At 38.4% G+C, this 26,001-nt stretch overlaps 1 protein-coding gene across 1 annotated transcript; it reads left to right on the forward strand.

Moving 5' to 3' along the window:
• Positions 1–11,775: 11,775 nt before the first annotated feature.
• On the forward strand, positions 11,776–25,923 carry LOC131796432 (echinoderm microtubule-associated protein-like 2). Its single transcript, XM_066162267.1, is given in 26 exon segments — positions 11,776–11,862; positions 11,864–11,909; positions 11,912–11,986; positions 12,639–12,890; positions 13,449–13,651; positions 14,143–14,219; positions 14,605–14,777; positions 15,593–15,673; positions 16,514–16,634; positions 17,124–17,273; positions 17,945–18,014; positions 18,178–18,279; positions 18,655–18,753; positions 19,119–19,253; positions 19,661–19,760; positions 20,124–20,170; positions 20,245–20,367; positions 20,595–20,759; positions 21,299–21,430; positions 21,708–21,778; positions 22,125–22,216; positions 22,319–22,416; positions 22,748–22,835; positions 23,721–23,816; positions 24,145–24,275; positions 24,419–25,923. Coding segments are annotated over 26 exon segments (2,949 nt in total). The 3' UTR covers positions 24,554–25,923.
• The last annotated feature ends 78 nt before the right edge of the window (positions 25,924–26,001 follow it).

Genomic DNA, 26,001 nt, shown 5'->3' on the forward strand with positions numbered 1-26,001 from the left:
AACAAGTGGAACTACTGGGAATGGGGTGGGTGGGGTAGAGGGGAAAGGTTCGCATCGACTGCACTTATGCCCGCAAGCCGCGGTCGCACGAGGATGTTGAATGTTTCTTGGGATTGCTATCGACAAGATATTCAGATTTCTGTTCTGGTAGTATTCAGTTTAAGATATGCTCAGCAAATGAGGTTTGAAACCCTTATGTCCTTCAGCTTTTGCGATTGCAGTGGCAGTTACGCTTGGCAGAGGTAATAGTCGCACGAGGTAGAAGGTTAATTCCTTAACCCACCTGCGTGGAAAAAATTTTTATAAGTGATAAATCCTTCACAAATATTCGCAAGGTCTTTCCATATGTGAAGTAGTTTTTATAAAATTTGAGAGGCGTTATTTCGCAATTTCTTTGATAGTAACATTACTTAAAATTAAAAATTATCCATACTTTCTGGCTTTGGAACCCTCAGAAACGAGCGTTTTGATCATAAATTCCGTTTGGTTCCCACGTTGACACACCGTAGCATCCTGATTAATACTGATTTTCATAAGTGCATTAGATTAAAAAAAAAGAAAGCCGCTGTAAACGCTTGCAGACTATTACGTTTAGCACAATTAGATTTATTTGAGAGTCAGCAGGGTTTGCTTTGAATCCGGAAACGATAACCGTAGTTGCAGAGACAACATTATATCACCTCATGATGTACTAATGACAATCGGTGAAATCTCGTCTCGACGTAAACCGGAAAATTAAGGTCATTCTGTGGTCTTCATAAAATCAAACTGTACTTTTTCCTTTTTCTGTTTGTTTCCACTCGGATTTGTTGCTAAGCATTTTCGTGCAGGGTAATTAAAGGTGTGATACATATTGTTCTAGTGTTTTCTTGTTCGTATGTAGTTAGTTTACCCACGCGGTGTTCAGGTTTGAAGATCACGCCTTTGTTATTCCTTTCAATTGTCTCTGTAAACTTTATCCCGTCACTTTTCAATCAGTCATACCGGGATACACTGGTTTGGTATTGAAATCTTCCATGGTATCAGAAGTTATATCCATTTCCTTCTGTATTTTCACTAACGATTCTGATGAAATGTTTTCGTCTACACCCTCTGCACTTAAAATAACTTCAATGATTCGACACTAAGTTATCCCTATTAGTGGTGTGTCGGCAAATTCCACGCGTCTAAGTCAAGGAAATATTTAATTGAACGGCGTATTCTGCGGTTACGGTAAAAACCAATTAAAAAAAATTAACGGAATTCAATTTAGAGGATTCAAGAATTCAAATAAGACAGCTTCGTTTGACAATAATAAAACGTTTCCTTTGCTTTAGTATTAGTCGACTTGAACCTTTGCGGGGGTTAGCGACTCTTTTTAACTTCAATATCTATTTTGTTTAATCTGTTTTATTGGCAGGCGTTGTGAAGACTATTTAAGAGACACGCGACGATGTTGTGCCCTTCGAACCCCGAGAATTTTCAGACTTTCTTTTTCTGTAATGACCAGACTTAATCTACACTTAACCTGTACAGATTCATTCATAACTCAACACCTTATCCAAAGCACCAAAATAAGATGCATTTGATCTTTTACTATTTGAGTATTTGTTTTAATAACGGTCGCAAGGAACGCGGCTTATGACATTTGTAGACTGCAGTCTGTAAACTGACAGACACTAAAACAACCTCGTTTTCAGGAAGAGAACACCGAAGGTTACGTCATCAAAGTTGTCACCCCATAACCTTAACCTGGCCCCTAAGGAAGTGGGGAAAATATTAAACCTTAGATACGCTCTGACGAAGGGTTGACGCTTGAAACATCAGCTTAGAAACTATTTACGGTGGCTAATCCACATTATCAACTCAGTTGATGAAATCAAATTATTTTGTTATACCCACACCCACGAAGTACCACAATTTTTTTTAGAAACTTATTTGGTAACGAGGGTGACATTACCTCGGCCTCGTTCGCAAGATTCTGTTAGCTGTTCTTAACATGATCGCCTGGACCATCGAGATGGCGCAAGATTCCAAGTAGGATTCTTTTTTCCTCTTCACAAGTTAAAGTTGTTTGATAATAACATATGGCTAACCAATACCTCTTTAGGCTACTTCTCATTATCGAACAAGAATTATATAATAAGTTCAGTTATGCACGCATTCTGATTGGTTCTCACTTATGATCTATTGGAGGACAGACGTATAGATGACGTCATCATTAAAACTTTTTTAAATTCTTTATTATATAAAACAAATAGATTCCAAGTTGCCGTGCGTCTGTTCAGTAATAGATCACAGAGGACGTCAAAATGTGGTAAGAACATCAGTGACACACTCGGCTGCGCCTCATCTGTGATCTATTACTGAACAGACGCACGGTAACTTGGAATCTATTTGTTAAATATATTAATTTCTTGAAGACGAAACTTTCATTCATTAGAAGATACAATGTCAACCTCCTGTATAATTAACAGCTCAGCCAGAAGGCTAGAGGAAACCCTAAACTCTTCAATTGCTGAAATGGTTGGATGGCAAGACCAAGGCTGTACTAATCACTAACAAGCGTCTCCCCTCAAAGATCAATAACGAGATTGAACACGTCCCTAGTGTTAAAATATTAGGTGTTGAAATTGAGTCTGAACTTTCATTTTACTTCCCACGGAGAGAAAATTTGTAAAAAGCTGTCTCATACTTTTTGCATTATGTTAACACAATCTGGAAGAATCTAGGCCGTGTTTCTATGCACAGAAAAAAAGAGCAGCAACGACAATTTCCGACGTTGATGACCAGGCGTCTGGTGTTAAGCTTTTAAATATTCTGTAGTGGCCTCATTTTTATAAAGAATCCAAAGTAGTGAAATGTTTTGTGGCGTACAAACGCATCAAGGGTGAAGTTCCCTGAGACATCGAAGATTTTTTACAAATCAACAGTCAGCAACATAGTCGTGCTACAAGATATAGTAATGCTAATTTTTTTTATTCAGTACCACGCTCTTCAAATAAAGTGTATTGTTATTAGTTTTATTATTATCATTATTATTATTATTATTATTATAGTACAAATTTTCCCACTTCGACTTTCCGACTTTCAAATGAAAGACAATTCGCCTTAAGGTACACGAGAAGCTGACGTAACAATCCAATGAAAAACAATCCTAAAAGTGCGCAAGAAGCTGAGTTAAGTAACAATCAAATGAAAGACAATCTAAAATTGTACGAGAGGCTGAAGTAACGATCGAATGAAAGACAATTGTTTAAGTGCATGGGATGCTGAAGTAACAATCAAATGAAAAACAATCCTAAAAGGGCGCGAGATGCTGAAGTTATAATCGAATGAAAGACAATTCTAAAAGTGCGCGAGAAGCTGAAGTAACAATCAAATGAAAGACAATTTAAAAGTGCGCGAGATGGTAAAGTAACAATCGAATGAAAGACAATTCTAAAAGTACACGAGAGGCCGAAGTAACAATTGAATGAAAGACAATCCTAAAAGGTAAGAAGCTGAAGTAACAATCAAATGAAAGACAATTTAAAAGTGCGCGAGATGCTTAAGTAACAATCGAATGAAAGAGAATTTAAGAGTGCACGAGAGGCTGAAGTAACAATCGAACGAAAGACAATTCTAAAAGTGCCCGAGAGGCTGAAATAACAATCGAATAAGAGACAATTCTAAAAGTGCGCGAGAAGGTGAAGTAACAATCAAATGAAAGACAATTTAAAAGTTCGCGAGATGCTAAAGTAACAATCTAATGAGAGACAATTCTAAAAGTGCGCGAGATGCTAAAGTAACAATCGAATAAGAGACAATTCTAAAAGTGCGCGAGAAGGTGAAGTAACAATCAAATGAAAGACAATTTAAAAGTGCGCGAGATGGTAAAGTAACAATCGAATGAAAGACAATTCTAAAAGTACACGAGAGGCCGAAGTAACAATTGAATGAAAGACAATCCTAAAAGGTAAGAAGCTGAAGTAACAATCAAATGAAAGACAATTTAAAAGTGCGCGAGATGCTTAAGTAACAATCGAATGAAAGAGAATTTAAAAGTGCGCGAGAGGCTGAAGTAACAATCGAACGAAAGACAATTCTAAAAGTGCGCGAGAGGTTGAAATAACAATCGAATGAAAGACAATTTAAAAGTGCGCGAGATGCTAAAGTAACAATCGAATGAAAAAGAATTTAAAAGTGCGCGAGAGGCTGAAGTAACAATCGAATGAGAGACAATTCTAAAAGTGCGTGAGAAGCTGAAGTAACAATCAAATGAAAGACAATTTAAAAGTACGCGAGATGCTTAAGTAACAATCGAATGAAAGACAATTTAAAAGTTCGCGAGATGCTAAAGTAACAATCTAATGAGAGACAATTCTAAAAGTGCGCGAGATGCTAAAGTAACAATCGAATAAGAGACAATTCTAAAAGTGCGCGAGAAGGTGAAGTAACAATCAAATGAAAGACAATTTAAAAGTGCGCGAGATGGTAAAGTAACAATCGAATGAAAGACAATTCTAAAAGTATACGAGAGGCCGAAGTAACAATTGAATGAAAGACAATCCTAAAAGGTAAGAAGCTGAAGTAACAATCAAATGAAAGACAATTTAAAAGTGCGCGAGATGCTTTAGTAACAATCGAATGAAAGAGAATTTAAAAGTGCGCAAGAGGCTGAAGTAACAATCGAACGAAAGACAATTCTAAAAGTGCGCGAGAGGCTGAAATAACAATCGAATGAAAGACAATTTAAAAGTGCGCGAGATGCTAAAGTAACAATCGAATGAAAAAGAATTTAAAAGTGCGCGAGAGGCTGAAGTAACAATCGAATGAGAGACAATTCTAAAAGTGCGTGAGAAGCTGAAGTAACAATCAAATGAAAGACAATTTAAAAGTGCGCGAGATGCTTAAGTAACAATCGAATGAAAGAGAATTTAAAAGTGCGCGAGAGGCTGAAGTAACAATCGAATGAAAGACAATTTTAATAGTGCGTGAGAGGCTGAAGTAACAATCAAATGAAAGACAATTTAAAAGTGCGCGAGATGCTAAAGTAACAATCGAATGAAAGATAATTCTAAAAGTGCTCGAGATGCTAAAGTAACGATCGAATGAAAGACAATTCTAAAAGTGCGCGAGATGCTGAAGTAACGATCGAATGAAAGACAATTCTAAAAGTGCACGAGATGCTGAAGTAACAATCATATGAAAAACAATCGCCTTAAGGTACACGAGAAGCTGACGTAACAATCCAATGAAACACAATCCTAAAAGTGCGCAAGAAGCTGAATTAAGTAACAAATAAATGAAACACAATTTAAAAGTGCGCGAGATGGTAAAGTAACAATCGAATGAAAGACAATTCTAAAAGTACACGAGAGGCCGAAATAACAATTGAATGAAAGACAATCCTAAAAGGGCGCGAGATGCTGAAGTAATTAGCGAATGAAAGACAATTTAAAAGTGCGCAAGAGGCTGAAGTAACAATCGAATGAAAGACAATTCCAAAAGTGCCCGAGAGGCTGAAGTAACAATCGAATGAAAGACAATTTAAAAGTGCGTGAGAAGTTGAAGGGACAATCAAATGAAAGACAATTTAAAAGTGCACGAGATGCTAAAGTAACAATCGAATGAAAGACAATTAAAAAGTGCGCGAGAGGCTGAAGTAACAATCAAATGAAAAACAATCCTAAAAGGGCGCGAAATGCCGAAGTAATAATCGAATGAAAGACAATTCTAAAAGTGCGCAAGAAGCTGAAGTAACAATCAAATGAAAGACAATTTAAAAGTGCGCGAGATGCTAAAGTAACTATCGAATAAAAAAGGAATTTAAAAGTGCGCGAGAAGCTGAAGTAACAATCAAATCAAAGACAATTCTAAAAGTGCGCGAGATGCTAAAGTAACAATCTAATGAGAGACAATTCTAAAAGTGCGTGAGAAGCTGAAGTAACAATCAAATCAAAGACAATTTAAAAGTGCATGAGAAGCTGAAGTAACAATCGAATGAAAGACAATTTAAAAGTGCGTGAGAAGCTGAAGTAACAATCAAATCAAAGAAAATCTTAAAGTGCGCGAGAGGCTAAAGTAACAATCGAATGAAAGACTATCTAAAAGCTGCGTGAGATCCTGACGTAATAATCGAATGAAAGACAAGCTTAAAGCTGCGTGAGTTCCTGACGTAATAATCGAATGAAAGACAAGCTTAAAAGTGCGTGAGATCCTGACGTAATAATCGAATGAAAGACAAGCTTAAAAGTGCGTGAGATCCTGACGTAATAATCGAATGAAAGACAAGCTTAAAAGTGTGTGAGATCCTGGCGTACTAATCGAATGAAAGAGAAGTTTAAAAGTGCGTGAGATCCTAACGTACTCTAATCGAATGAAAAACAAGCTTAAAATTGCGTGAGATCCTGACGTAATAATCGAATGAAAGACAAGCTTAAAAGTGTGTGATCCTGACGTACTAATCGAATAAAAGACAAGCTTAAAAGTGCGTGAGATGCTAACGTAATAATCCCATGAAAGAGAATCCTAAAGGAACGCCAGACACTAACACAAAAATCTAATGAAAGAAAATCCTAAACGTGCGCGAGATACTAACATAACAATCCCACGAAAAAGAATCGTAAAAGCGCACGAGATACGTAAGTAACAATCAAATAAAAGAGAGTTCTTAACGTAACAACCATATGAGAGAGAATCAAAGGATAGCGCAAGATACTATCGTAACATTTATCATGCACATTAAAACAAACCAGAAATAATTGATATTGATTTAAACCAAGAAAGTATATCTTTTTTATTATACGTCAACTGTCAAAGGTCTGAAACTTAACCTTCAACCACCAAAGGCCTTAAAAATTAATTGTCGAACGTCAAAAGTGAAAAAAAAAGTAATGACCGTCAACCATCAAAGCTAACCCTTCATCTATTAAGATTTTCTTGCAACTGAAGATGGCACGAATAACATCGAAATTGCAAATTGAAAATGTTGGGTTTTTTTTACGCGAGCTGTAATAGGTTTCATTTCAGTTCAATAAATTTTTATGTCTGTGTCTTTGACCGAAGATACGCCGGCCTCTACGTTATCCTTCTTTTCGAGTCTGCTTCAACGAGGTTAAGATACTGTTCATAAAGATATCGATAGGTAAGCGTAGTTGTCTAATAATCGTAAGGAAACTGAAGCGTAGGATATTGACCTAATCGATATTTCTAGTGGTATGAGGCAAAAATGCTCATGTCAACAGCTACGTGACCTTCATCATTATCATATAGTTATATGATCCACATCTACGTACTTGGTAGAACGTGACATAACAGACATAAAAATTTATTGGAATGAAATGAAACCTATCACAGCTCGCGTAAAAAAAAAACCCAACATGTAATTGAAATGTAGAACGCATGACAAAAAAGCCCTGTTTTTGAAATACATACCACAGTTCAACTCTTCGAACTACCTCAAATTGATCAGGGGGTCTTTTTACCTGAATCAAGTGTCAGACCTTTTCTGTGGCGATGATTGAACGAAACTCAATTTTTCCGGTATCCGCTTCGAGACTAACAAACGAGCCAAGATTCTTTCACGTGAATTGTCCCAAACGCTGTATTATATAACAAGTGAGATACAAAACAGTCGCCATAGATTCTAGTTTTTTTCCTTGAACAAGCTGCTTAAAGTTGTTGCATAGGTTTCGATAAGAGCTGACGAGAGGGTGCGGTCACCATATGCAAATTACCCTAAATATGGGCCCCTGTGGCCTGACCTCTGGTAGGCGACCACCTCCCGTAAGCGATCACCGAGACGTAACATATCGCGTGGACGCTTACGGGAGGCTCGACTATATTTAAAGGAGATATATACAAGGACATGATTTTTATTTCTGCGATTTAAAATTTTACATGAAATGATGTCTCTAATTGCGTCTCGAGGTCCAGAAGAGTAACCTGCCCTTTTGAAAATTGTCCACTTATGCGTTGAAAATTCGACTTTGATCATCGCGCCGTCCGCCGCTATTTTGAATGAATTTCGCTAACGACCAATTCGTTAATGTATTAGGTCGTTTCTCCAACGTCTGAGGTCAGTTCGCTACCATTTCATTGGTCGTTTCGTTAATTTTTTTTTAGCTAGGTTATTTCACTATCGTCTCCTCTGCATTTGTGTATTTGGATCATTTGCACAAGATTCACATCATTGCACCGTAGACGAGCGAAACCTCCAAACTTATCCTTTGCCTTGTATCGAAATGACTCGAGTTGCATCAAATCAACTTCTTGCCTTATCGAATCGACTTTGTTGATTTATCAAACCGGCTTCAGTTGGTCTTGAATCGACTCGTATCGGATCGAATTCCAGTTTGTATTGAAACGGCTTAATTCCCTATGCCCTGTCGCCAGATCACAAGGCGGTCAATCTACAAGTCATGTCGCCTACAGTTCATTTGACCCCAAAGTTAACTCGCTAACAGGTCAGTTTCGCCTACAAATAATCTTGCCTACGGCTCGGTTCGCTCAGAAGTCATTTCACCAACAGGGTTTTTTACCTACAAATCGTCTCGCCTACGGGTTGGTTCGCCCTCAAGTCATTTCGCCTACCGGTCAGTTTCGCCTTCAAGTCATCTCGGATACAGGTCTGTTTCGCCTCCGGGACATCTCGGATACAGGTCAGTTTCACCGACAAGTCATCTTGGATACAGGTCTGTTTCGCCAACGGTTCATCTCAGGTACAGATCTGTTTCGCCTACGGGTCAGTTCACCTTAAAGTCGACTTTCCTACAGGTCAGTTTCTCCTACAACTAATTTCGCTAACGGGTCGGTTCATCCACGTCAAGTTCCTCAGTTATTTTGTCGCCCAGTCTCCCTAACCTGGTGCTCATGTTAGAACCTTAACATTATATCAGTTAAATTATGAAATACCGAAAAATCACAAGATAAAGACACAAAGACATTTTTAGTCCAACTTGTGTGCATTCAAGGCAACTGTGTATACTCTGCCAAATTCAACTACAAAAGGGAGACCTTTGAAGTCGAATTACAGTCAAGTCGCCCACTGACCAACTCGCCCACGGACCAACTTGATGCAAATCCCCGAACAATCACTTTGATTCTTTGGTTTAAAATATAACACAACACACAAAACGACAAAAAGCTGTGACATAAACAAAATAAACGCTTTCTTACTGAAGAAATCCACATCTCCGTGGCGTTATAAGTGTCAGAAAGGCGTCGGAAAGCGTTCGTGACATCTAAGTGTTCATTTGTAACGGTATGCCGGTTGCCGTACACATCGGTTTGGGGTATTACAACGACATAGCTTAACGAATCATTGTCGAAACTTAGAAACTTCAGTTATTTATTATCATTCCATACAACATCAAACCCTAGCTTAAAACAACATTAATTATGTAATGAGCTTATTGAAGCGATCTTATGCATGGGTGAGTTGGCGTGGGTGAGTTGGTCCGTGGGCGACTCGAGCGGATACCTTGAATTGTAGTAAGTTGAAACCCTAATTGTTGCAATTGGACAGGTGAGATGACTTGTGGGGGAAGTTACCCGTAGACGAGATAACTTGTGGGCGAAACTGACCCTTTTCAATTTGTTAGCGAACTGCCTTAAGAAGGGGAGCGAAACGACCTAAGACGTTGGCGAACTGGTCATTGGCGAAAAGAATGGCTTACCTTTTAAACTCTAAATTGAGTCTCCCTTCTTTAAGTTTTAGCGCAATTGAAATTAATTCTGGAACGGGTTACTCTCATGAAACGCCGAGTATGCTAGAAAATAAATTTTCAAATTAATTTTTTCTACGTGTGAAGCTAAAAATTATATGTCTTCTGGAGAAGTGTTATTGGTTCTTGGCTAGGGAAATAATTATGTTGGAGCCTTGAAGAGCTAGAAAAGAAAACGAGTGGGCCCTGGGCATTAATGTAATCTTAATGGCCGACCCGGAGGACCTAGCAACGGAAGGTGAGGTGATGAACCCAAATATTAGCTTTTGATGGCGGTAAAAGTAGGGAGTTCACTAAAATGCTTACGAAGTTAAATTTTTTTTATGCATGTGTAGATTATTTCACATTTTTTCTCAACGTTGCCGATGACAATCAAATTATAAACAAATTGGTCGCGAAGCACGGTTGTCTTTTGTATTACCCTGTCTATTGTGAGATGATGCCATCTGGTGTTAAGCCTAATGCTTATGTCTTTTCCTTGTCCTATAGATTTCTAAGCTTCATTTCCCTTTCGTTGTGGTGATGTTGAGTTAACTTGTGTGTGTGTGTGTGTGAGTGAACAAGACCTCGTGAAGCTGTTTGCGTAGATGACTTTTCTTTTGTTCGGTTTCCTTTGTAAACTTTTTGGTCGTCAAGATGTGCTTAATTAGGCCCAAGTATTTATTTGATCATCACGATTAAATGTGGTATGAATTGTGTTATTTACAGACCACGGAACAATCTTTTAAAAACAAAATTGTTAATTACATTATTTTGATTTCTAAAGAAGTAAGTCGAAAACCAGTTGATGCTTCTCCGTTAGTTTGGATTAAATGATATTAAATCTTGTGAATTTTGTTGATTTCGCTTCAGGAATGAACTGGTACAACAATATATGATTAGCTTCAGTGGAAGTTCTTTCATGTAGTTAGGCTGCATTTGTTCCATACCTTAAATTCAGTCAGTCTGACAACCTTTCATCCTGTATCATTTTTCAGTTATTTACTAAAGGCGAGGTAAAAATTGTTAAGTAAACCTCCAGACAAAGTTATGCAAATTATGCAATAATATTCGCAGGTCTTGAGTAGAATAATTGTTTTCCTTAATTGATCAGGTGATTATCAGAGCAACTTTTTCTGTGTTTTGTTTTCTTCTTTAGAGCATCTAAAATTCTGCATCTGCTTGAAATTTAGTGCTTGAGAGCAGTAATCACCTTGGGTGGTTGGTTACACCAAGATTTGATTTAGTCTTTAACCAGGATCATCTCTATAATCTCTTCAGGAATATTATGATACTTAACTCTACGCCAGGGAGGTGCGGTGGCCTCATGGTTAGTGCGCTTGATTCCGGATTGAGTGGTCCGGGTTCAAGCCCTGGCCGGGGTCATTGTGTTGTGGTCCTTAGGCAAGACACTTTACTCTTACAGTGCTTTCTCTTCACCCAGGTGTACAATGGGTACCAGCCAATATGCTGGTGGTAACCCTGCGATGGACTAGCATCCCATCCAGGGGAGTAGCATACTCCTAGCTGCTTCATGCTAAGGAAACCAGAGTTGAGCGCCAGCCCCATGGGCCATGTGGGCCTGTCTGGAGGCTTTACTTTTTGCTTTACTTAACTCTTTACACCCTGACGTCCTGTGTGCATGTTGTCTGAACTGGTCTCTATAAATTTCTCCTGTACTTGCAGGAGAATTCATCTAACAATGAAGAGCTTCTTGAGTTTGCAGCTATTGCCTTTATTTTCATGACCTTAATGAGAGATTTAGGGATGATATTGTAAGGAGAAATTAGATGCTAGTCACTCTTGGGGTCAAAGGGTTAAGAAAACTGATGACGTCCCTTGCTTGTTACTAAACAAGTAACATCTTTCTTTATTCAATGATCAAACTAAAAATTATCTGTCCTCCTCTCTTAACTTACTCTCTTAAATAGTGAATTACACACTCTCATACAGAAGCAGTATCTGTTAAAGTTTTCAACTTTCAACACTTAAAAATATGACAGTGCTTCAATTCAGCTTAGGTCAAGTGCGTGGTTTTTTTTCTATCCAACCTCGTTTTTTTGTGGTTGGGTCCCTACGAGTTAACAATGAATAAAGAGGAGGAAGAATGAAATTGACTCACCTAAACCATGAACTATCTCCAAGATTTGTGACTAAGATTGTGGAGAAAATTAGTTACAGTGTCCCAGACGACCATGGGTTTGCCATCATCACGGCAGAGTGGCCTCATTGCTACCTATCCCGGGGGAAATATGATCCCAGTCCAACATCTAAAATAGGTGGCACATCTTACCCTGTCCTTCCACCTATCTCTGAGGGTAAGCAAACTTTAAACAATTCTAGCTTAATTATGCTAAAGAATGATTGTTAAATTTAAATATCATAAAATTATAGCTCGCCTGTACATAAAGTGAGAATGGTAACAATTTTATGATATCACTTGTACATTTAATTCATTCTTTGAGGAGGATTAATTGTTATCAATATTCTATATTATACATGTTTGCTAAATTCACACACTTTAAAATAGGAGAATGACAGAAATTAAATAATAATCTTTTTCCAACTTTTCATAACCTAACTTTGTTTATAATGCTCACAAAAATTAAGTGAGTCAGTTTGGAGGTGCTGGCTTCCTAAGGGTGTGGTCAACCTAATGCAGGGATCTGGCATCAAATGTCAGTTTGTTGAGAATTGTCTCTCATTAAGTGGTTAAAAATTTTCTGTCTCTTCCTGCAGAAAAAAAAAATAAAACTTCAAACAGCAACTTGATTTGGAGATGAACAGGAAAGCTACCTCATGAATGTGCCAATGCCAAAATCCAATTCTATTTAATGCATCCTTTATATTACTTCACATAGTTAGATACTAGTTAGTGATTGTTTGTCCCATTTACTAAGGGTTGCACATGTACTAATTTCTGAACTTCTCCGTATAATTTATGTTTCACCTCTGACCAATCAATTTCAGACAGCCAACTTGCTCAAAAAGTAGCAGATGCTCTTAAGAATGTCAGCAAACAGAAGCTTTTAGATGTGAAACACAAGTTGTCTCTCCTGGACAAGGACCGCTCTGGTCGAATTACCACAGAAGAACTCAGACAAGTTCTCCTGTATTACCACATACTTATACTTGGTCCTACATTGACAGCTCTTGTCAAGAAGTTTGAAGTTGATCATGGCCTTGGAGTTCTTCATGAACCGCTGGCCAGATATTTGTTAGGTGATTGCTAAATGTAATTGAATATATATATTTATAACTCTCATGTTAGTATCTTGTTTATGCCACCTGCTATTTTTGCAAAAAACTTGACCTAAAATGCTGACTTCCTTTTCCCAAGATTACAAAATCTCAAACTGAATTTTAAGGTCTCTAAAATATCAAGAAACTTGTTTGTTTTAAGCTGAACATGACTTACACAATTACATTCAATGATGTGATGTCATTCGCAAGATTAAAAATTAAATTAATGATGATTGATATTTTTTAAAATACATTTAAAGAACAGATCGTTGCTTTAAGGGTGCAGCAAAAAAAAACCCAAGCTGTTTGTTAGTGTCAAGGAAGCTTTAGCTAGGCTATTTATGATTGAGAACAGGTTTATTTACTTGGTGTTACTTTGGGTTTATCTGTGAAGTTCTTTTATTTTTCCAATTTCCAAACTGTTTAACATCAAATCTTTAAATAACTTTAAGAAATGAAAATTTTTTAATTTACAGATAGGTTGAAGGCAGGACTTTTGTGTTCAAGTGATGTTTCCCTTTTTTTCAAAATCTACAGACTGTCATGCATCAGAGGGTTGGCAAGCTAAAACCAAATTAAGTGCTGTTGGTTTGTCAAATCCTGTGCTCTCAAGTACTACTCAGTCTGCCAGTGGTAAAAATGATGCCCAGCTGCTGCTAGAAGTTGAAAATGAGCTGATGCAGGATAATGGAAGTTTGGACAGCAATGAACTGAGGACTTCATATCAGAACTATGACAAAGTAAGAATTTATTTTCAGTGGAAAATAAATAATGCACTTTGCTGCATTTGCCATATTCATTTCTAAAATCAAACAGTAGGGTATCAATTACGAGATTCTGAGGATAAAGGCAAGGATGTTAGTGACTGGGTGACCACTGAACATGTTGGTCACAGGGTAGGCTGCTTTGTAGCATCCAGATTTGAGAGCTCTTGGTGTACTGTACTGTGTACTTTTATGAGATACATGCCCCCACACTGCTCTCTACATCCCTACAGTTAGTCACTGCATTTTCTTTCATTTTACTCATTTCTTCTTTGAAAACATCAAGAATTGGTGTAACAGCCATTTGAATAGGAGTGGTAATCACCATATGTTGGGTAATTACAGCAAGATTGCATAGTTCTTGACCAATCAGAGTGTGTGCAGCTCTATAATCACATGGGCAACTTAACTAATTACAGTTGGTTTGAATGCCATGTGCAGCTCCTTATTCATAATTTATGGTTTAGACGAATGTCCACCTGAGTCGCTCCTTGTTGGAAAAACTGCTTGTAAGGTTTGATACAGAAGGAAGAGGCCGTGTTAAGTAAGTGTCCACTACATACAAATTGCTAATTTAATGTCATTTCTTAATAATTTGGGCTATTTGTGGTGAACATGAGTTAGCTGAAAGTATTTGAAACTAATCTGTAATTATATGTAAATTCTCTGAAGATCAAAAGAAGAAATTTACAATGACCCAGCTAGAAGCAGTTTCAGATTGTAAATAGTAATCATAGTCTTATCTGCTGCCTGCCAAAGCAGCAGATGATATTGGCAGGTGATACAGGGAATACAAAACTTACTGATCATTGTTTTTAAAAATCTGCAGTTTATTTGAAGAGGGAGTTGCCAAATTTAGTGTCATCATGTAATTGCTTGCAAAACATTCAGTAAGTGAACTCTTTTAGTGACTTTCCAATTTTTTTTAGTTGGACAGATATGTCAAGATTCCTTGAAAAGGCCATGTCTATAGCTGCTCTTGGAAACTCTCTGAGGTCAGAAGAGAAACTGTCCATTAAAAATAATGGCAGAACTAGTACTGCAGTGGTGAAAAAGCATGACGGCAACTTTACAACTACCACAGAAACACAGACCAGCTCAGGTAAATGCTTCATGCAATATTTGACTTATTAAAGGTTCTATTTAGTACAGTTAAATGCGTTGCACATACTGATGTTGGACCTTCTAGACACGAGAAACTTGGGATCAATGTCAGTATCTGAAGAACTGCGCACCTACTCCTCCCCTATTCCAACATTGACCCTAACCTGTTATTACTTGACTGTTGTTGGGTCAGGAGAGGGGTGGGTGTACAGTTGCTTGGGCACTGACATTGATCTGAAACTTGTTGTGTTTTCAAGGCAGAGTTTTGACAATATGTGAACTATATGCCAAAAGGTCTTTTTTGTTATCAGGTAGTATGTATCAATCATTTTGATTTGCCGTTTCATCACTTATTCTAACCATTCTTGAATCAATGTATGATTATTGTTTGCACCTTGGCCAACTGACAGATTAATTTTTGAACAGCAAGGACTTGCAAACCTAGGCAGTTGTGCTGGGTGAATGAGACTTAGTACCTTGCATAGCAATTTTTAAACTGTCTAATATTTTAATCTTTGCTTTCAAGGTATATAAAGAAATAATTCTGATTCCTTACAGTTGTCACTGTAAAGTAAATTTTGCTAATATTCTGCTCTGGATTTACATTTTTCATATAAAAGAACAATAAGCCTTTAATCCCAGTTGCCACTCTGATTCTCTGGGCAGGTATGAGAAATAAATCAGGTGACAATAGTGTTAAATATCAAACTAGTTGAACATGTCTTAATCTTAAATGTTAACGATTGAATGTTAAAGCAATGAGCCAAATACACTAATATAAAACACTTTGAAACTTATGAAATGTAAATGCAGATCACAGAGCACGTTTTCCAAGGAAACATTCTGGCCTTAAACACAATGACAACAATTATAAAAGGACTTTGGAAGATAAAGGTAAAGATTAAATAACTTACACACTAATTTAGAATTTTTGTCCAATTTTTTTTATGAACTAAACAAGATGTTCTGCAATTTAAACTGCTACTCTTTCGGCGCTCTCTTATTTAGGGATGTGAATGATTTGAGGGTCATTGGTTCTTCAGTTTTCATACTGTTATGCGCTTTGCCCTTTATAAGTAAAATTGATTATTATTATGATTAGGGATAAAGCCTTTAACTTCTTGTCGTGACTGACTTGAAACTCCACAACATTTTGTGCAATATTTACATAACAGATGACGAGAAAGTAAAAACTTATCGTCTTACAGAGGACTATACAGCAATTTCGAGTTGAACGTTGAACGTAACGATTGTATTGGTTTTGCTTTACTGTGCTATCTGATTGGTCTAGAAAATTCGCCCCAATCTCTTAACCAATCAGAGGTAAAAACAAAACCAATGGTACCTTGGTCACAGGCTTTTTCCCGCGCTTGTGCTTGTCTGAACTTTGAGTTCTCAATGGCTTAATATTTTCCTTGGCCCTGATTGACCGCTTTGGTTACCTTGGTTTGGCTTTTACATCATTCAATCGAAAAGTGCCGTAAGGCATTTACATGTACATACAATTCACTTGCTGGGAAGCAGAGCTGACCTTATTTAAGCGTCAAAGCATTCTATAATAATGGTGACCTTGCTAAATTGCCACACCAAGAAAAATTATTCTTAACTGTAACACCCAGCTCATCCAACATAAAATTTAAGTTACATGTTCAAACGTTTATTGGTGTTTCGATCAAAATAACAGCTATTCATTGATCTGCTCTAATAACTTTACTGGATGATTTTCTTTCCAAGGACCGAACCCTGAAGTACTAACACTACGTGGCCGCAATATCTACCTATACCCCCCTGATGAGTACGTTGGCATGGACACATCATCACAACCCCCTGAGGAAAAGCTGCAGCTGGAGTGGGTGTAAGTTATCGACTTCGTCTTCCTTTTCGTCTGTATTAATTTAGTTTTATATACAAGCTGAAAGAATTTTAATAAATAGGTTTAGCCAAGCCTAAAGCGGACCTCCAGTTAGTTCATTTTCCAGCCGTTTACTCTCTTAAAATTTCTTAGCACTGGCTGTCGAATCGAGTTTATTCAAGGAGATTTAGGGAACAGCTGTCCCGTAATTGACGGGTCTGGAACCAAGGGACGATATTCTCACAACTTGCAAGGTGAAATCAAAACCCGAATAACCATTAAAGCTAATTAGAGAAAAATTAACGTCACAAGGAACTAAAAGGAAGTAATGTTGAGTACCTTTACGGGTAATCGGCCTCATTATCGTGTGCTTTCTTTCCACAACGCACGTGATACATGCCAAAATGCACGTGATACGTACATGCAGCCTTGCTGCTCCGGTTCCGCTAAAGAAATTGGTTAAATAAATCTTTTTTTGGTTTCGGTTTTCAGCTATGGTTACCGCGGCAGAGACTGCAGGAACAATCTTTTTGTGCTAAGCACAGGAGAACTCATTTTCTTCACTGCAGCTGTGGTTGTGTTGTATGACGTACCCAACCATAAGCAGCGGCACTACACAGAACATACGGATGACGTAAAGAGGTAATCGTCTTTTAATTAAGTAGTTCCTTGGCGAATAGTATTATTCACGTTCCTGTACATTTATCCATATGTAGCAGTGCCCAGGTGAGTTACTGATTCACAATAAATACAAGCTAAAAGGCAATGCGGTAGCATAAGCGACTCGGACTATTTTCTACTTCCCCCTGGACGGAATGCAGTATGCCAGGTTCACTGTAGCATCTCGTCTGATTTCCTGTTGGTTTGCAGTCACTCAGTCACTTATTTTTAACCTGATCCCGTTTGTTCAAAAGGCGATCTTGGATCAAAAGTTAATCTTGGGTTTGATTTCTCTTCTTTAAAAGCCTCCTTTTTTGCAGGGTCTCGTCTTTGTGAAAAGCAAAACTGAACGTAATTAGTTTTAAGGCCAATACACAATTTACTTTAACCCAAGGGTAGCGTAATTGTGTTTTGAACGACGCAGTTATGGTAGGGGCACCCCGGTGAAGTTCTTCTTTCACCTCCCAATAAACGATTGGAAGTTCTTCCTTCTTTCGGCGATACATAAAGGACAATATTTGTTTATTAAATACCTTCGATGACTTGAGATTCGCAATTCCAATGGAAATGTAAAGCGGGTATCAGGAAAGAAACAGACTTGCCGCGAAATTTGTCAACTTTTAATGATTGTACCAATAACATGTTAATCATAGTTTGTGTGTCCACCCCGATGGAGTTACAATTGCTACAGGACAAGTCAAAGGACATGGTGATGACGCCAGGGTAAGTGTAACCGATCAACGTACATCTTCTCCTGCTCAATCCCCGTACATGGCATTTTTTCAAAGTTTTGAGAATTGAGTTTATTGATCAGTTCCTATGCACGGTTATCAGTCTAAAAATTAGTTTTATTTTAACTTTCGTTTTTTTTCTAATCAATTTATAGTCGCATATCAGAATTTGGGATTCCAACTCTTTAGAAACAATCTGCGTTATTGGATTGGATTATTTCAAAGACGCCGTCTTCGCTCTTGCATTCTCCAATAAGGTGAGCAATCTACGGGTTATCAGATATTTTTCGCGTGTCTCCGTTATTTGCTGTGCTCATAATCACATGCTTGAAGGCCGCCTCTACCGCCGCAGCCTGGGTTCTATTCCCAGACCTGACACCACCTGCTGGTTAAGTTTGCTGTTTGTCCCAGCCCTTCGTGAGCGGTTTCTTTTCCTGGTTCTCCTGGTTTTTTTCTCTCCACAGAAAACTAGCTTGCCCAATTCCAATTCCAATTGTACTCAGCGGACGTAGAGCCTAATGGCCACTTAAATCTTACTTTGAAGTACTATTCATTTCTTCATCTCTTTATTTATTTTTTTCCTTCTATTTGATCGATGCAGTAACGCTACGTTTCTACTTTCATTTCATCAGAGAAGCCAAGGAGAGTATCTTGCATCAGTAGAAGATAATGAATATCACACTGTGACCGTTTGGGACTGGAAACGAAAGAGAAAAATTACCTCTGCCAGGGTATGATAACAGAAAAAAAGAGAAGTTTGTATGTTTGGTTTCATTCAAACGTACGTTACCGTCCGCCCAGGGATGTTAGTAGGACGATCGGTACATTAATATTCCTAATCAAGGACCTCTTTATGTTTGCCGTCTCTTATAGTAACAGCTCATAGACAATAAAAAAAAACACGAAAACAGAAAAACCAACAAAAATGAGCAACAAACAAAAACGAAAACAGAAATTTAAAACAGTTAAGAGAGTTTGGAATGCAGGCACTGTCTACAAAGCTCCTTCGATTGTTTGTCAAATAAGGTGCCACGAGAAAACTAGATGAATTTGAAACTGCTGAACATTTAAATAAACCACTTTCTTTGGATCACAGGGTAACATGGACCAAGTTTTAGCAGTGAGTTTCTCTCCGTTCGAGAGCCATCAGTTTGTGACGTGCGGTAAACAACACGTGTCATTCTGGGAATTGGAAGAAAACAAACTGAAGCAAGCGCGAGGAAGAATGAGTGTAAGTCAACTGTTGAACTCAATGATTTTCCCCTTGATGAAAGGTACACGAGAGGTTTAACGATACTTGTTTGAAGGAGTTCGTTTGGAAATATTTCGAAAGATGTTTTATCTGGAGTGTTGCTCGTTCCTTTCTAGCGGCACACGCATGTGCCTCTGTGTCTAACTATTTGCCTGCTTGTTTTTCTGATTCTCGATTTGTTTATCTATCGTTCTATCTGTCACTGTCGCTCTATATTGTAGCCTGCAAACATCTTACACGTATCGGCTATTTTGCATTTTATCCGAAGACAATGCTTTCTAGCTTTTGAGCTTCTAAGGCTAGCCAATTATAAACAGGGATGAAAAGACTCGTCTGATTACTCCAAATAGCGCTGATGATACTCTGTTTTTATGTCAATATATCAGAAAAACCGCCGACCAAAGTACGTGTCATGCATCGCTTTCTCCACAAACGGTGACGTCATTACAGGAGATACAGATGGCGCCATAAGCGTTTGGCCTGAGGGTTTGTGTTGAAAGAAATTATTCCTAATTAACTACCAATGAAGGGGTATCATAAGGATAATTCACAGCCTTTTAGAGGGATCAGGTTAATTTTATTATGACGCAACCAAAATCCTCCCCTCCCCTTCCCCCCTTAGGCCATAAATAATTAGCGGTCCCTAATAATACATGTTGGCCTTGGCAGAGGTGACAAGTCGTAGTTCTCAACGGATTGCAGTTTCAAAATTATTTCATGAGTAATTTAATTTTGCTCTTATGAGGGTCGAGGACTGAGCTGCAATTTCGAGAGAAGGATTAAATGGCCGATACAATGTAGCACAAGTCAAAGATGATATTTTTTAATGTTGCAATCATATTTCAACAGAATCTAACCAAGTTGCTGAGGAGCTTGGAGTAAGGAACGCTCATTCTGTAAGTATGGACTGTGGAATGAAGCGTGCTTCAAACAGAACTTTTCGGTGATTTGATATTTTCCTTGTTTCTAGGGCTCCGTCTACGCCTTGCTCGTTCTACCAAACGGTGTCATACTTTCAGGGGGAGGTGGCGAGTCGACCGTGAGAGCCTGGAGTAGAACACCAAGATTGGTCCCGACAAATGTCGAGCTTAAGGTTGGTAGGGAAGATGATGAAGTCAAGTTTTCATGGGTGTTGCGATCTTCTGTAGAGAGGATAGACTATCACAAGTTTTCCCCTATCACCATTTCTTGTAATATCTTACAGTTCTCTATTGCCCACTTGTAATTTTAAGAGGAGACGCATTGCAAATGTTCACTTTTCGCGTCTTCTGTTGAATTTTATAAAGACTGTTATGACTGTTTACTGATTTCTTTCGGTAGATGCCTCTGGAAGTGAGCGGAGTGCGTTGCCTTGCCTTAGAGACTGCGGAAACTCACAAACTCTACATCGGCACAGTGGACAACAACATCTGGTGTACATCACTCAATTCAAGCTTAGAATCGCCTCTCGTAGGCGCTGGTGGCAGACTTGTCAAAATTATGGAGGTTGGTGATAAAGAATCTTAATGGTGTAAATCGCACTACAAAGGTGTCAGCGGGCTCAATCGACTACATGCTGATATTCACTTAAGATTGTTAACGCTGGAGCTGGAGTATGTTTGATCGGTTCAGCTGGTTAGGTTGTGAAATTGCACCAAGTTAAAATCATCATTATTGTCACTATCGTCATCGTTATCGCTATTGTTGTCGTCATCGTCATCGTCATCATCATCGTCTTCATCGTTATCGTCGCCATCTTTACTGTTGTCGTCATCATCATCGTTACTGTAGTCGTCATCGTTATCGTTAGTATCATCGATATCGTTATGGTCTCTTGTTGTGTTGTCGTCTTCATTGTTATTGTTTTTCATTTCGTTGTTGCTATCGCTTCATTTAAGTAATAAAATTGTCGTTATCGTCATCATCGTCGTGATAGTCATCGTTACCTCTATCGTTATTGTGGTTGTCATCGTTATTGTTATCGTAATCATTATTGTTCTCATAATCATCAATATTATTATTAATGCTATCAATCTGTTTTATAGGGGCATTGTCAAGATTTAAGAGGACTAGCTACTCATCCCAGCTCTCCATTATTTGTCACGGCCGGAAGTGATAAGATATTACGATTGTGGAATGCCGCTGAACGTCGGGTCATGTGGTCAAACAACAAATTGGTGAGTGCATGAGAAAGTCTATCGTTGTATTTTAATCCATATTTTTAAAAATCAAGAAAGTTTTTATTTTTAAGGTAAAGAGCTAAAAGTTATTCACTTTTGTATATGTGAAACCCAAATAATTCCTTTTCTGAACTGAGTCGCATTTAGAAGCATTTAAAAGGAATATGAGAGGTAATTATAAGAACGGACATGAAGCCCACAAGGCAAGTTATTTTATGATAGTTTCTTACAGAATGCTCGCTTATAATGAAGTTTCCAAACTTTTTTTCCTCAGACTTCAGAGATGCGAGCGGCAGCTTTTCATCCTGACGGCTGCTCCATTGCTGTTGGCTTCAAGGCAGGAGGGTGAGTAAGCACAAGACATAGTTAGTATGGAAAATAGTATTTAAAAGCGCAAAACAAAGAGCAAAAACAAAGATAAAAAAAACGGTATTGTGGTTTATGTTGGAAGTTTCGTGACCGTGCGTATCTTTGCAAGTTGTTGTGTCACATATTGTTAATGATTTTTTTACTGGGATATTGGCCAGTTAGTTCGTCATGATTGGACGACTATTTTGAAACATTTTGCCAGGTCCAAAAAAAGCTAGCAACAATCTGTAACTCAAGAATTCCCTTAAATTACTGAACCTGAGGGTTATCAATTTCATCAAAATGTCATCCTAATGGTGCAACTTTTTGTGTCACTTTTCAGGTGGATGTTGATAAACTCGTCAACTGGAGATACTATTTTTATTCGCAAATCTGAACCTCCTGAGAAAATATCAGAAATTCAATTTTCTCCAGGTAAAGTGCGAGCAAGCAACTTTGAGTCCACTACACAAAATGATAATTTTCACCTTTTTTGGTCGAGACTAGTACCTAAATTTGTGTGTGTTTTATCACTAGATGGAAGTCATGTAGCTCTTGGTTGTCATGACAATGACGTCTACATCTATGAACTGCGAACTGAGGGAAGGTCTGTGTCTCTCAAGGCTCGTTGTAAGGTAAAGACTTGAGGATTTGTTTGTCTTTTGTTTGTAGTTTTGCGTGACTTCTGATGCTTACCCACAGCCCAACCGATAAAATTACGGACCCGAGGGACGGCAGCTCGCAAGTTTTTAGTGCATCTATAAGTATTTGTTGTTAAGCACTCTTCATTAACAGAATGAAACATGGTTATATGAACCGGTTATATATTTTACCGGTGATAGGAAATATGAACTTTCAACTGCGTGAAATTAAGAATCAAAATCGACCACTCCGTGTTTTTCTAGTTAAAGTGATCAGAGTTTTTGTTTCCCTTTCATTCACAAGTTAATGTTGTCATTGTCACAGGGTCACACAAGCTCAGTTAGTCACCTGGACTGGTCCACAGATGGAGAAAAACTTCAAAGTACCTCAAGGGATTATGAATTGCTTTTTTGTAAGGATTGCTGTTGATTCACAATTTATTACTTTAAAAGAGTGAAACTAACTTTTGAATGAATGAAGGGGTAAGTTTCTAAAGAAACTGTGGTGCTGCGTCGGTGGGAGAGTATAGCAGGTAATTTAGTGTTAACAACTGGGTTGAAAACGTAAATTAGCCACCGTAAAGAGTAAAAAAGCTGACGTTTCGAGCGTTAGCCCTTCGTCAGAGCTATCGCTCTGACGAAGTTTCGAGCGTTAGCCCATCGCTCTGACGAAGGGCTAACGCTCGAAACGTCAGCTTTTTTACTCTTTACGGTGGCTAATTTACGTTTTCAACCCAGTTGTTAACACTAAATTACCTGCTAACTTTTGAATGATTTAATTAAATTCATTTTGAATTATTATTATTACCATACACATCACCACAGTGACCTCCGTTACCTTTGCAGCCACTATTGTTGTTACTGCTACTATTACCCATCCATTACTGTTACTTTTACTGTCATCGTTACCGTTATCGATACCGTGATCGTCAACGTTATTAATACCATTATCGTTAACGATACCGTTATCGTCATGGCTATTGTTAGTTATTGATATCGTTACCGTTATCGATACCGTAATCGTTACTGTTATTAATGCGGTTATCGTTATCGATACCGTTATCGTTGTCGTTGCCGTTATTGGTAGTTATTAATATCGTTACCGTTATCGATATTGTTACCTTATCCTCTGCCATTACGTTCCTATCACCATAACCATCGCTACCGTTATTGCAAATGAAACTATCGTCATCAATGTTGGCAATTTTTTCCAACCAGAAGTGAAATTTGTTTGCTAACATGATTACTCCATAGTATGTCAAAGTGATACTCAGCTAAACAATTTTTTTCGCTGTCAGGGGAGCCTCTTCAAGGAGAGCAAATAACCCAGACGGAGAGCATGCGCAACACAGAGTGGGCCTCGCACAACTGTGTCCTGGGTTACACTGTTATTGGTAAGTAGCATGTTCGCAATGTGGTTTTCGCGTGCAATGAGTTTAGCAGTAAACGTCGTCGGCAGAACTTCTTAGGATACCCTCATTATTAACTGGCGTTTGCTGCTGTAAACGATATGAAACCCTCCTATTTCACGTTGGAAAGTGGTAGATTACTTGCTTGATTTAGAGAATCGCATAACTCTCGGGTATTATATATACAGATAAAACCGGTGGCGTTCCCTTTAAGTCACCGTCGATATCTGACAAAACAATCGCACTGGGCGACGCAAAAACAAGAAACACCGTGTCTAGCTTTAATGATCACTGTGTCTATTGACCCGTACAGGAATTTGGCCGGACGGGGCAGACGGAACTGATGTGAACTCTGTGGATCGCTCTAGTGGAAAGCATTTGATAGCTACGGGGGATGACTTTGGCAATGTTAATCTGTACAGATATCCTTGTGTCAGTAAGAAGGTAAGAGCTCGATTAAGTTCATTTTTTCGGCACCCTTCTCATCACTTTTCGCTTGCTAAAAGGGGAAAGAAGATTGCTTGTATTCTGTTATTAAATCTGTTGATTTTCCATTTTGTTTTAATTACTTGTTTTCTTATGTATAGGCTGAGCCAAGAATTTTTCAAGGTCACAGTGCGCATGTCATGAATGTACGATTCCTTCACGATGACACCCGACTAATCTCCGTTGGTGGTCGGGATGCGAGTACACTGCAGTGGAGGGTTGTGAAGTCTTCTTGATCGTTTCAGAGTCTACGCAATGGAAAGGAAAGCGTTTGTTGGAGGTTCTTGTAAAATGCATCGGAATGAGCGAAAGAACATTTAGGCCGGAAGCAAGCGTATTTATTCTTAAGCAATTTTGATAACGTAAGTTGTTTATGATTGAGCAAAAGGTTTCATCAGTTTGCTATCAAACCAGAACAGAACGAAGTACACATAAAACAGCAACTGTCGCTGGTTTTCAATTAAGTTTACCGGGGGTATTTTATTTATCTCATTAGTCTCATGTCGGTCTTTCAAAGCGAGAGATTAGAACGAGCTAGATCGGCGCCATTCGAAGGGGTCAGCTTAATGGCGGTCTTGGCGCGCCTCCTGCTTATGACGACTGGAAACGAGTAAGGTCTTGTAGCAGTTTACTAGTAGTAAATCGCCGAGACTTTATCTCTTGCACTGCCACATCGGCATATTTTGGGTATTTCTTCCCGACGTTTTGGAGGGGAGAGAGATATTTCTAATGAGGCAGAGGACAGCAGGCAAGAGTAAGAGGAGGACAGCTAGTGTCTCGCCTTGCTCCCTCCCATCACTATACACCCAAACCAAACATGACCCCTAGCACGAGCTTCTTACGTGGTAATACACTCGCTCTGCATAATAAGACACCTGAAATTCAGCGATTTCAATCAGAGTAGTCAGATCGGCCTTTCTTTACGAGCTCGTGGCAGACTGAAACTAATCTCATCTTATCCCGCGGTATTTATCTTCCGTAGAAGTCTTATAAATGTTTACGTATAGTATCATTCGTAATCCACGAGATAAATCGTTCGTCAGACTATAAGTTTTACATATATACTTCAGTACTTCTTGTATCCAAGGGAAGGTTTAATAAAACCTATGAAATCAAGGTGAATCACGCATTCATCATAAACAAATCAAAATGTATTTTAAGGTAGAAAACTTGGCTTTTTTTAAGAAAAGGCTTTTCAGTTCCAGGCGAGGTAGTTATGCGGAGAGGAAAAATAACGGAGGATTTGAACGGGTCGCGCTCTATTTACCATCGCACGCTTGGAAAAGGCTTATCTAAGTGATTCTCTGAGTATTTTGGGATAGTGCTAGAGCACGTCTCGATCAAATGTCACCAAACCCAACGAATCTCAAAGGCCAAGAGCATACTCCAAGGCGTTGATATAATGAGAACTCTTGAGGGAACTTCAGTTAAACCCCCCCCCCCCACTTCCGGTTGATCTCACGATATAACTTGAAATCGCTATCAATTGTCTCTTTAACTCCCAAGATCTGACTGTCGATTCTCCCTTCTAGCTACAAAACATTTCCTTGTGACTTGATTACGAGAATTAGGTGTTCAATTACGGTAATAAATTGTACTTGATGAGTTTGAGTGTTCTCATTATCTGTTTGGTGTATAACGTATGGATATTATACGGAGAAGTTACATGGTAATCACTTTTGGG

This window comes from Pocillopora verrucosa, chromosome 1 (genome assembly GCF_036669915.1).
Source record: "Pocillopora verrucosa isolate sample1 chromosome 1, ASM3666991v2, whole genome shotgun sequence".
NCBI classification, from domain to species: Eukaryota; Metazoa; Cnidaria; class Anthozoa; order Scleractinia; family Pocilloporidae; genus Pocillopora; species Pocillopora verrucosa.